General features: G+C 33.6%; 1 protein-coding gene and 1 long non-coding RNA gene across 3 annotated transcripts; both read right to left on the reverse strand.

Annotated features, from left to right (window-relative positions):
- Window positions 1-1,620: 1,620 nt before the first annotated feature.
- On the reverse strand, window positions 1,621-4,581 carry LOC108450450 ((+)-delta-cadinene synthase isozyme XC14). Of its 2 annotated transcripts, NM_001330007.1 has the most exon segments (8): window positions 1,635-1,715; window positions 1,748-2,117; window positions 2,349-2,597; window positions 2,763-2,901; window positions 2,975-3,193; window positions 3,508-3,880; window positions 3,982-4,246; window positions 4,344-4,539. In NM_001330007.1, coding segments are annotated over 7 exon segments (1,665 nt in total). In that variant the 5' UTR covers window positions 4,470-4,539; the 3' UTR covers window positions 1,635-1,715; window positions 1,748-1,823.
- Window positions 4,582-8,627: 4,046 nt separating this feature from the next.
- On the reverse strand, window positions 8,628-9,011 carry LOC128292791 (uncharacterized). Its single transcript, XR_008282711.1, has 2 exons — window positions 8,933-9,011; window positions 8,628-8,848 (listed from the first exon to the last, which is right to left on the reverse strand). It is a non-coding gene; the product is annotated as an uncharacterized LOC128292791 (long non-coding RNA).
- Between the last annotated feature and the right edge of the window lie 3,112 nt (window positions 9,012-12,123).

The raw sequence follows: 12,123 nt of genomic DNA on the forward strand, positions 1-12,123 counted from the left end.
GTGTAAAAGTCTTCATTTAGATAAGAGAAAGAAAATTTATTACCGCATATGTGGTTGCTACAGCCTGTATCCACATACCATAAACATGAGTTTTACGGCTTCTCTTGCTTGTCATAAACTGCCATTAACAGGGTTTTAGCTTCTTTTTATGCAAAATTTGAATTTTATCCCTTTTCCTTGTCATTAGATGATTAGTACATCATTCAAAACAATAATGACCAAAATTATGACATCCAAAACATTCTACCTTTGACTTGTCAAATTGTCGATCCCGTTGTTTGCCTTTATCATCTTGTCTAGTATACCTACCACCATCTTTATTCTAACTGTCTCATCTGTCTCTTCCCTTTCCTTGACTTCTGCTTCTTCCTTTGAAAGAATAAGTTGAAGCTTTCAAAGCCTGCTCTATTGGGGCAGAAGTTCTATTCATCTTCTATCCATGGACCAACAAAGAACTCTGGAGTTCATCAAGGGTGAGTGCATCAATATCCTTGGATTCTTCAATTGAGCAGACAACATAATCACACTTTGGTGACAAGGACCGCAATATCTTCTTAGCAATGGTTGTGTCATTCATCTTCTCACCATGAAATCACAAATTATTAACGATTCCCATGGTTCATGCACAATAGTCTGTAATGATCTCACCATCCTCCATCTGAAAAACCTCAAAGTCCCTCCACAAAGCCTGAAGCTATGCACACTTCACTCTAGAAGAGCCTTGGTATTTTGTCTTCATGGAGTACCAAATATCCTTGAAAGTTTCTTTGCAAAGAATGGTTTCCAGGATTGAACGATCAATAACTTGAAATAAGTAATTTTTTGCTTTCAAATCTTTTAGCTTCAGCCCCTCCAAATCTTTTTTGCTATGCTTCTGTAAGCTTTTCTCCATCTGTTGGTGCTACTATTCCATGCTCAATGACTTGCCAATACTCCTTGAACTGTAAGAAATTCTCCATCAACATACTCCAATGGTCATAGTGACCATCCAAACATGGAATAGGTAGCTGTACAAAATTTTCAGAAGCTATAGGAGGACCACAAACTTTTTTCTCTCACCAAAAATACTACTCTTCTTTTATAGGCTCTGACACCACTATTAGCTTATTAAGAGAGATAACAACAAGATGAAAGAAATAAATGAAATGGAAAATAAAATGATCAACTCATTTAATCACAACCTCAAGAACCTATTATATAGGCAATTACATGACAGAAAAATCAAGAAATTAGAGACCAACAACATAAGACTCAAAATAGGACTCTTAACAACGAAGGAAAAAAAATCTAAACCAAATAAACCCATGATCTGCAGACACTAAATCCTTGATGTGCAGCAACTATATGCCTAGAAACAAGGACAACAAATAGATTTTATTAAGAAGTATCCCTAGTTAAGCGAGCTTATGGTGGCGAGGCTTGAAAAGGCTATCTGAAAGGCAAAAATTTATCATATGCAATCTTGGATGATAATGTTATGGCAAAGAAGAGAAAAATTGTTGAAAGTGACAACAATGGCAGTAGAGAGGAAGAGCATGACAGGATCATACTCTAAAATTCATGTTCAAAGCTATAGCGACAAAAGAAGGAAAATTAAAATATAAAATATAAAAGAGCATATTTTTCACAAATGAAAGCTTGAAAAGAACTTTATTGGATCAATACAAGGAAATGAATACAAAGACAGTTGATTTAAACTTTCTTTTATAATATATATATATATATATATATATATATATATATATAAGAATATTATAAAACATTATTAATTATAACTTAATAACTATTCCTTAAGGAACAGAAGAGGAAAATTTAATATGATTTCAAAGTGCAACTGGTTCAATGAGTAATGAAGTGATTCCACCCTTAGCCGCTTTTCCAACATATGTGTAGCCATCACCTTCTCTGTAAAGTACATCCATCACCCTTGCAAGGTTTAGGCTACGATTCAAAACTTCTGTTGGCATTTCTGTTGGTTTCAGAAACTCTTGATTCACATCCTTCCAAGCACTTTCAACATGCTTGTTGAATACATCATATGCCTCTTGTGCTGTTACACCATATTCTTCCATGTAACACTCAATTGCTGAGCAATCGTCTTCTCTCCTATGTTTGAACTGCAACCATAATAAAATCAAAATTATTCTATCACTATATAACCTAAAACTATACGTTTATTAAACTATATTTGTTTAAAATGAAACTAGATATCTTTTCTTATTCTTCGATTTAAGACTAAACATTTGATATATAAACATTAAACTTTAATTCTTTCAAATCATGATAAAAGCCATTGTTATTGAGTTAAGAGTTTGGTTTCTTGTGATTATGTAAATATATTATTATACCTTGTGTTCAGCAACATCATCCATAAACCTACAAATAATTGTGGAAGCTTGAATGATCTTAGGGTCATTGGCTGCCCATTTAAAGGTTTCTGGTGTTACAATATCTCCCATGCCGACGAAAGATGTAATAGCAAGCATGGCATAACCACAAGTTGGCAATGCATTAGCCTTAAACTCCTCAAATGATGGTTTGTAGTTTTGAAGAGTCCATCTGGCCTCCACAAGGTAAGATTGAGCAAGTCGTATCATCTGAGGTAACAAAATCCCAACAAATATCATTAATATCAATTCAAATTCAATAATAATATTTAAATGATTATATATTGTTATTCAAGTTAGTTGTTTATTCAAATCTAGAATTTAGGTAACATCTTATCTCTTTTGTACAAAATAAATGTTTGCCGATGTACATACCGCATTTTTTGCATATTCGACACGATATTGTCTACCATGCTCAGCAACCAATTGTTCCATTTCTTCATAAACATCTAATAGCGCCTTGTAGCTTGGTTTCATGTATTCAGGAAGTTCATCTATGCATTTGATATCCCACCTGAATTCAACTTCAATGTTAACTTCAACTAAAGGAACCTAACCTATTACCGACAAAATTTTAGAAATCTAACCTCTCAATTGCTTTTGTATAGGGGATGAGCTCTTCATATGTTGCATATGAGTCATATGTATCATCTACAATAGAAGCCATTGCTATCACTTTTGTCAACATCTTTCTACCAAGAGAATATTGGGGCTCAAAGTACACTCCTGAGATCCAAAAATAGCCTTCAACCACTCTATCTCTTGCGTATGGCAACTTTCTTTGAAAGTCTAAATCCTTCCACCACCTAAAAAATCATATTATAGAAAACCCCATTAGCAAAATGAATATTCAAAGTTTTAATTAGTTTCACATTCATGTTGTCAATGAGTAAGTTGTTAGATTCCTAAGTAAATTGGCTACCTCAAATTTTAAAATATATATAAGTAAAATGATGTAAGTGAAAAAGATGAATCCATCACTTTTAACTTGTGCTATTTATTAAGATTCAAATATTGAGAATGATGCCGCGTATAAATTGAACCGTTCTTCCACCAAAAAAATTAAAAAAAAAAAAAGATGAAAAAGAGAAAAATGGGTGAAAGAGATTCAAAAACATACCTAGAAATCTCACTTAGCTCTTTCCTATGCAAAAGTTGTACCATGTTGAAATCGATCTTAGCAAACTCCAACAAAACCTTATTATGGGACTCAATATCTTGGTATACTGAAAGATAGTGTCTTGCCTCAACCCTTGGCAAGCCTCTTCGAATTGATTGTTTCAAAGCATGAGAAACCTCTTCGGATAACGGATAGTCCAAAGATGCTACTGCAAGGCTTAAATGGTTGGTGGTGAAAGAAATTGCTTCATCCAATATATCTTCCCCATGAACCCTCAAATAGGAAGCTTGGTAAAGTTCCAACAATCCTCGAACATCGCTTGTCACGGATGACTTGAAATTCCCTTGCTCGTCTTTAAACTTGTTGAATACGTCTGAGATGAAATTACCCAAAATGAAATATTGTTATCAAACATTCCATGCTATTATATACTCAAGAAACTTAAAAATACCATGTTGTTGTTCCAGTAATTACCGTATGAAACATTGAATCCATGCTCTCGGAGTAATCGGAATCGAAGGGATGTGGTGTAGAGGTCGTTCTCGGCATCATTGTTGTTATGGTAGATATTCTCTAGCTCATCTTCGATCTCCTTGGTGAAATGGTAACTCACACCCAGTCTTTGGACTGAATCAATGAAGGCTAACTTTTGGGTTGAATTAGCCATTGGTGCCACAATCATCTTCCTCACTTCTTCTTTCAATTGTTGGTGGCGCTTTTCAGTTTCAGCATCAATATTCTGCTCAAAATAATGAAAAAAAATTTCACATTGAATCACTAAATAAAACAAATAACCTGTTAAGATTATATACCAATATGGTCATATGTATGTATACCTTGTCGGGACAGTTGAGGAAGAGATCTCCCCAAATGCTAGGCTGAAAATCGGCTTTGGGACGCATTTCATCCTTATTGGAAGAAAGGGGTGATGAAGAAGGCATTTGAGAAACTTGTGAAGCCATTTCGATTAATCAAAAGCAAATATTGAAAAGCTTAATTTGCCGCCTTTTTTGGTTTGCTCTTGAAATTTGGCACAGAATCTGTAAGGATAAGAGTGCAATTGTTGCATGTATTTATAGGTAAAATATACTGGTGAGTTTAAGTAAAAAAAGACAACCTAAATGCAAGAAAACAATTATACAATAAGATTCGTGTAGGGCCCATTGCATGAGAATTGCAAATAGATTAAAAGAAATGTTGATTTGTCTTTTTGTTTGATTCTCTTATTCAAAGTTGATGCCTGTAAAATATTAGTAGATGAAATGTGTAGACATGTGTTACAAAGTAAATATTTATCCTCTGTTGAACTTTAGACTTATAGGAGTATATCATTTCAGTCCTTCCCGCCGCCGGCCAGCCTCAACTAAAATACAAATTAAATCAGTTGGACTAACTGAGCTAAATTATTCAATTAAAACATAATTAAATGTTAAATGTGATTTTCATGTTAAATAAATCTAAAAAGTAGTAACTAGTTCCTTAAAAAAGTAGTAATTACCTAATAAAGATGTGCCCTATCTTGGGTATGTACAAAATTAGACAGATCACTAATTTTTAATTTAATCAATTAACTATTTTTTAAAATTAATAAAAATTATATATGTTTAAAATCCATAAAATTTTATTAATATTATATTAAACGCAAGAAACCTATTTTCAAATAATAAATAACCTTTAACGATTTTAAGTCTTAACCAATGTTAATCTTTAAGGCATCTGAAAGTTAAATCGATGCATGCATTTCTTTCAGACCCAAAGACTTTCGTTTCTCAGTTTCTTCCCATTGATATTTTTGATTGATTTTTATAATAGAGCATGTCAAGTTTGATCAAGGACTAAGCAACGTCACTTGTTTACTATTATCCTATTGACTATTTGACCATAAACACATTAAACTATGACGTAATGTTCTCTGCAAATTTCGGTTACGTCGAACACGTTATATTTTCGATTATCGAAATGATTCTTAAAATCATTAGTCTATTTCGGAGGGAACTTGTTCCTTTTGATCTTAGGAAATCATTTATTATTTTTAAGCCGCCTTTATTTAAATATTTAATTTCATTCTTATTATTGTGAGGTTTTAAAATGGCTAAGGTTTTCGGGAAAAAAAATTATGAATTTAAAAAACAGCGAAAAATATTTATAATAATTTTTAAACCGAAATAGTATGTAATTATGAAAATCAATCAAGTCATGCTTTAGATACAGAAAGAAAATTAAATAGTTCTAATCCTACAATTTAAGGTCGACATAAATGATAATTACAATCCCACAATTAAACTGAGTAAAGAGAAGTTAATGTTTACTATTAAAATAAATCATGTCAGGTTTACTATTCACTAATTTATCATAAACACATTAAACTGCGACTTAATGTTCTCAAATTATGCATATTTTAAATTTAATTTCAAATTTTAAAAATATTTTAATTCAATCCTCAGAGTGTTAATATCATATCAATCAAGTTTTTTATTAGGTTAACAATTAGTGAGGCATTAAATGCCAACTCAAGTTTGAGTTGAAGTGTATTTGAAATACTTAGATTAAATTGTAAAGACATATATATCTACAACATAGATAGCATTTTATTGATATTTACTTTTCAATACGTTAAAATTTATTGCATAGATACAATGATGATATTTTAAAGATTCAATTAATTTTTTTTTTTAGTTTAGATGTAACGCCCAAATTTTATAAATATGTTTCAATATTTAATAGTCATAAATTTGTATCTATTTTAGTGGTTAAGTGTTCTAAGTAACGCCTCAAATTTTATAAATATGTTTCAATATTTAATAGTCCTAAATTTGTATCTATTTTAGTGGTTAAGTGTTCTAAGTGTGTAGCGACGTAAAAATTTTTAGCTTGGTCGCTAATTGTGGCGATTTAATGAAAACTTGAAAACTGAAGTTTGATTTTGAAATAAAAAGGGAGTCGCCACTGATCCTTTTTCCTAGGTGTGATCGAACACCTATTAGATTTCTTTTTTTTAAAACAAAAAGAAGGTTGAGTTTAGGTCTACGTCAAAAGTCAGAGAAAAATTAGGGTTCGGGAGTCGGTTACGCTCGAGGAAGGTATTAGCACCCTCGCGACGCCCAAAATTTGTATCTTGTAAAACACGCGTTGTCTTGATTCTCAAAAATACAAGTTCAACTTAATATTTAATCACGATCCGATTGAAATACTAGAATTCGAAATTTTTGGTTTTTTAGAAGGGTGTCCCGCTTTTAACACGAGCTGGCGAATTTCACCCAACATAACAATGAAATCGATGACTTGATGTTAAATCGGTACATTGCCTTATATATGGAAATTAATTAGAGACGAGAATAAGATTTTCAAAATAATGCAAAGCAAATTGATAAAAATAATGTTAGAATTAAGTGACCCAAATTCTTATTTAAATAAAATACGATGGAAAATAAAATAAAAGTAAAATCCATATAGAACTAGACTTCTTTTATTTTATTTTAGAATAAGGTTTTAAACCTTATTAAACTCCATCTATTTTATATTGATTAGGATAAGGTGTTTCAATCCTACTAGAATATGGCTTTGCAAGCCTATAAATAGACATAGTCTATTCCTCTTGTATTAGAGTAAAAATTTTTCGACATAGTGAATTTTCTTCTCCTCCGCGTGTGGTTTTTTCCGAAAGGGTTTCCACGTAAAATTTATGTGTTCTTTATTTTATTTATTTTATTCTATTTTTTTTACAAATTGGTATCGAGCTTAGGGTTATTCATCTCGATCACGGTAATGGCGTCTTTGAAGTATGAAATTCATTGTTGGATCGCAACACCGATTTGCATTGTGGCAAATTAAGATGCAAGCGCTTCTTGCACGATGGATCTAGAGGATGCCCTGCTAGGATAGATAAGATGCCTTCGACATTAACAGATGAAGAGAAGAAGCGTAAGGATCGAAGGCATTAACACAATTACATCTGCATTTGTCCAACGAAATTTTGCAGGATGTGATGAAAGAGAAAACTACCACGCATTATGGAAGAGGCTAGAACAAATATGTATGTCGAAAACTCTAACAAGCAAGTTGCATATGAAGCAGCGTCTTTATGCTTATCGTTTAGAGGAAGGTGCGTCTGTACACGAACACTTAACAGTGTTTAAAGAAATTCTCTCAAACTTGGAGGCCATGGAGGTTCAGTATGATAAGGAAGATCTAGGGTTGATTCTTCTTTGTTCGTTGCCCCCGTCTTATTCAACCTTTAGAGACACGATTTTATATAGCCGCGAGTCTCTCACAGTTGATGAGGTTTATGATTCTTTAACCTCGTATGATAAGATGAAGCATCTTGTGGTTAAACCCAACTCTCAGGGAGAGGGTCTCATTGTTCGTGGGAGACAAGACCGGAATGTTGATGATGATCGTGGTAGAACACGAGAACGGAATCCTCGTGGTAAATCTAAGGGTAGATCGAAATCTTCAAACAGAGGTAAAACTTGCAACTTCGCAAGAAGAAAGGGCACATTAAATCTGAGTGCTATAAGCTACAAAATAAGATTAAAAGGGAGGTCATGAATCAAAAGGAAAACAGCCGAAAAATTCGGTGAAGGCGATGTTGTAGAAGACTACAATGATGGTGAACTTCTAGTTGCTTCATCAATGATTCTAAAGTAAGCGAGGAGTGGATACTTGATTCAGTTGCACCTTCCACATGAGTCCCAATCGGGATTGGTTTACAACTTATGAAACAAGATCTCAAGGTGTTGTTTTGATGGGAAATAATGCTTCATGTAAAATCGCGGTGTTGGAACAATTAAAGTTAAGATGTTTGATGGAGTTGTCGAACACTTAGTGACGTGCGGCATGTTCCAGAATTGAAAAGAAATTTAATTTCGTTGAGTACTCTTGATTCAAAAGGGTACAGATACACAGCTGAAAGTGGGGTTTTAAAGATTTCCAAAGGGTCCCTTGTTGTGATGAAAGGGCAAAGAAAGATTGCCAAGTTATATGTTTTACAGGGTTCTACTGTTACTGGTGATGCAGCTGTCGCTTCCTCTTCCTTGTCAGATGATGATATTACTAAACTTTGGCATATCGCCTAGGGCATATGAGTGAGAATGGCATGGCAGAATTAAGCAAAAGAGGACTTCTTAATGGGCAAGGAATTTGCAAACTGAATTTCTGTGAGCACTGTGTTTTTGGGAAGCAAAAGAGAGTTCGATTCACTAGAGGAATCCATAACACGAAGGAAACGTTGGAGTATATCCATTCTGATCTGTGGGGGCCGTCCAGAGTGCCTTCGAGAGGTGGAGCTAATTATATGCTAACCTTTATTGATGATTTTTCCAGAAAAGTTTGGGCGTTCTTCCTGAAGCAGAAAAGCGATGTGTTTTCCACATTTAAGTCTTGGAAAATTATGATTGAAAAACAGACGGGAAAACAGATAAAATACCTCCGTACAGACAATGGCTTAGAGTTCTGTTCTGATGAGTTTAATAGATTGTGCAAGTCAGAAGGGATCATGAGACACTTGACGATTCGTCATACTCCACAAAAAAGCGGCGTTGCGAGCGAATGAACAGAACGATCATGGAGAAGGTTCGATGTATGTTGTCAAATGCCAACTTACCGAAGTCATTTTGGGCAGAAGCAGCCTCTACTGCATGTTTTTTGATCAACCGATCTCCATCCGTTGCCATTGAGAAAAAGACTCCACAAGAGGTATGGTCTGGTAATCCTGCTAATTATTCTGATTTAAAGATTTTTGGGTGTCCTGCGTATGCTCATGTTGATAATGGAAAATTGGAACCGAGATCCATTAAATGCGTTTTCTTGGTTATAAAGCTGGTGTAAAGGCTATAAGTTATGGTGTCCTGAAAATAGAAAAGTTGTGATTAGCGAGAGATGTTGTTTTGATGAAACCGCTATGCTACCTAACTTATCTCTTAAAGACTCTTCCAATAAAGAAAACCAAAAGCGGTGGAGCATCGATTAATACGAATCAACTCCTCAAGCCAAGACAAAATTGAGAATAGAGTTGCTTCTTCACCGCAATACTCTATCGCCAAAAACAGGACAAGAAGAGAAATTAAACCTCCAAAGAAGTATGCCGAGGTTGATCTAGTTGCTTATGCTTTAAATGTGGCTGAAGATATAGATGCGAATCAAGAGCCATTTAATTATTACGAGGCGATTAGTGTGAAGACTCGGAAAAGTGGATGTTTGCTATGCAAGAGGAGATGGAATCACTCCACAAAAACAGAACATGGGATCTTGTAAAACTTCCTAAAGGTAAAAAGGTCATTCGTTGTAAATGGGTGTTTAAAAGAAAGAAGAGACTCGAGGAGTTGAAGAACCCGGATATAAAGCAAGGCTTGTTGCAAAGGGTTACTGATCAAATTCGAGTGGACTTCACAGATGTGTTCTCTCCGGTTGTTAAGCATAGTTCGATTCGAGCTTTGCTTGGTATTGTTGCCATGCATGATTTGGAGCTTGAGCGGTTAGATGTAAAAGCGCATTTTGCATGGAGAACTTGAGGAAGATATTTACATGCAACAACGAGAGGGTTTTATAGTCTCGAAAAAGAGGACTATGTTTGCTTCTTGAAAAAGTCCCTTTACGGTTTGAAACAGTCACCAAGACAGTGGTACAAGAGGTTTGATTCCTTTATGACTTCTCATGATTTCAAAAGAAGTAGTTTTGACAGTTGTGTCTACTTTAAGAAAAACAGTGATGGTTCTTTTGTGTATCTACTTCTTTATGTTGATGACATGTTGATAGCAACAAAAGATAAAAGAGAGATAAGAAAGGTTAAAGCCCAACTAAGTGAAGAATTTGAGATGAAAGATTTAGGACCAGCAAAGAAGATACTTGGTATGGAGATTCTCAGAGATAGAAAAGCAAGTAAATTGTACCTAAGTCAGAAGGGGTACATTGAGAAAGTTCTTTGCAGGTTCAATATGCAGAGTGCTAAGCCTGTTAGTACTCCTTTAGCAGCCCATTTCAGACTTTCATCGGCCTTATCTCCTCAATCAGATAATGAGATTGAGTACATGTCACATGTTCCATACTCTAGTGCAATAGGATCTCTCATGTATGCTATGGTTTGTTCACGTCCGATTTATCATATGCGATCGGTCAGATTAGCGATACATGGCGAATCACGGTAAAGAACACCGGAAAGCGATTCGGTGGATTTTAAGATACTTACGAGGCACTACTAATGTTTGCTTACAGTTTGGAAGAACTAAAGATGGAGTTATAGGGTATGTTGATGCTGATTTTGCTGGAGACCTTGATAGAAGAAGATCTCTCACGAGTTACGTCTTTACAATCGGAGGTTGTGCAATTAGTTGGAAAGCCACTTTGCAAACTACGATCGCTTTGTCTACCAACTGAAGTGAGTACATGGCGATTCTTGAGGCTTGTAAAGAAGCTATTTGGTTGAAGGGACTATTTAGTGAACTCAATGAAGACCTTCAAATCAGCACAAGATTTTGTGACAATCAGTGCCATCTTTCTTACAAAAGATCAAATTTTCATGAGAGAACAAAATACATTGATATTCGGTATCATTTTGTTCGTGATATTATTGTTCATGGTGATATTGTTGTGAGCAAAATTAGCACTCATGAAAATCCTGCAGATATGATGACTAAGTCACTTCCTATAACCAAGTTTGAGCATTGCTTAGACTTGGTTGGTGTTTATTGTTGAAGTTAAACCCTTAAGGGTTTTTGGAAGAGGTGAAGAACTTGTTTATTGAAAGTTCGCGATGAAGAACTTGTTCATTGAGAATTTGTGTCAAGGTGGAGATTGTTAGAATTAAGTGACCCAAATTCTTATTTAAATAAAATACGATGGAAAATAAAATAAAAGTAAAATCCATATAGAACTAGACTTCTTTTATTTTATTTTAGAATAAGGTTTTAAACCTTATTAAACTCCATCTATTTTATATTGATTAGGATAAGGTGTTTCAATCCTACTAGAATATGGCTTTGCAAGCCTATAAATAGACATAGTCTATTCCTCTTGTATTAGAGTAAAAATTTTTCGACATAGTGAATTTTCTTCTCCTCTGCCGTGGTTTTTTTCCGAAAGGGTTTCCACGTAAAATTTATGTGTTCTTTATTTTTATTTATTTTATTCTATTTTTTTCACAAATAAATATATGACAGAGCTAGAAATATGTTGAAGCAAATATAAGTGTGACAAATATATTAAAAACAATAAAGATATATGAGATATTAAACGTAATGCTAGAATTAAACATGAAAGGAAACAAAGAACATACAGTGTTCACGCATATAATAACAGTTAATATGATTATGAGAACATGATGTTAAAATACTAATGATGCTATATATACGTATATAATACGGTGTTAAAATACATACATCATATAGATATTAAAATATATACATAAGATAGTAAAAACATTAAAACGTATATATACATGACATGGATAAAGATACAATATTAGAAAGATACATATCGTAATATATATATATATATATATATATATATAAAACATGTATATATATTATAGTATTAAAATATTTACATAATATATGCCTATTAGAAATAATAATGTTAGAAAAACAACTATTAATATTACATAAATATGCACATATACACATA

Source organism: Gossypium arboreum, chromosome 5 (assembly GCF_025698485.1).
Source record: "Gossypium arboreum isolate Shixiya-1 chromosome 5, ASM2569848v2, whole genome shotgun sequence".
NCBI classification, from domain to species: domain Eukaryota; kingdom Viridiplantae; phylum Streptophyta; class Magnoliopsida; order Malvales; family Malvaceae; genus Gossypium; species Gossypium arboreum.

What these genes read in the sequence shown, in the direction of transcription:
- LOC108450450 (XM_053027415.1), bottom strand. Translation starts at nt 4,469, where the DNA reads ATGGCTTCACAAGTTTCTCAAATGCCTTCTTCATCACCCCTTTCTTCC. An exon ending in GAGCTAAGTGAGATTTCTAG is followed by an intron (nt 3,194 to 3,507) that starts GTATGTTTTTGA and finishes ATGATTTTTTAG; the next exon opens with GTGGTGGAAGGATTTAGACT. An exon ending in TCGAATATGCAAAAAATGCG is followed by an intron (nt 2,598 to 2,762) that starts GTATGTACATCG and finishes TTGTTACCTCAG; the next exon opens with ATGATACGACTTGCTCAATC.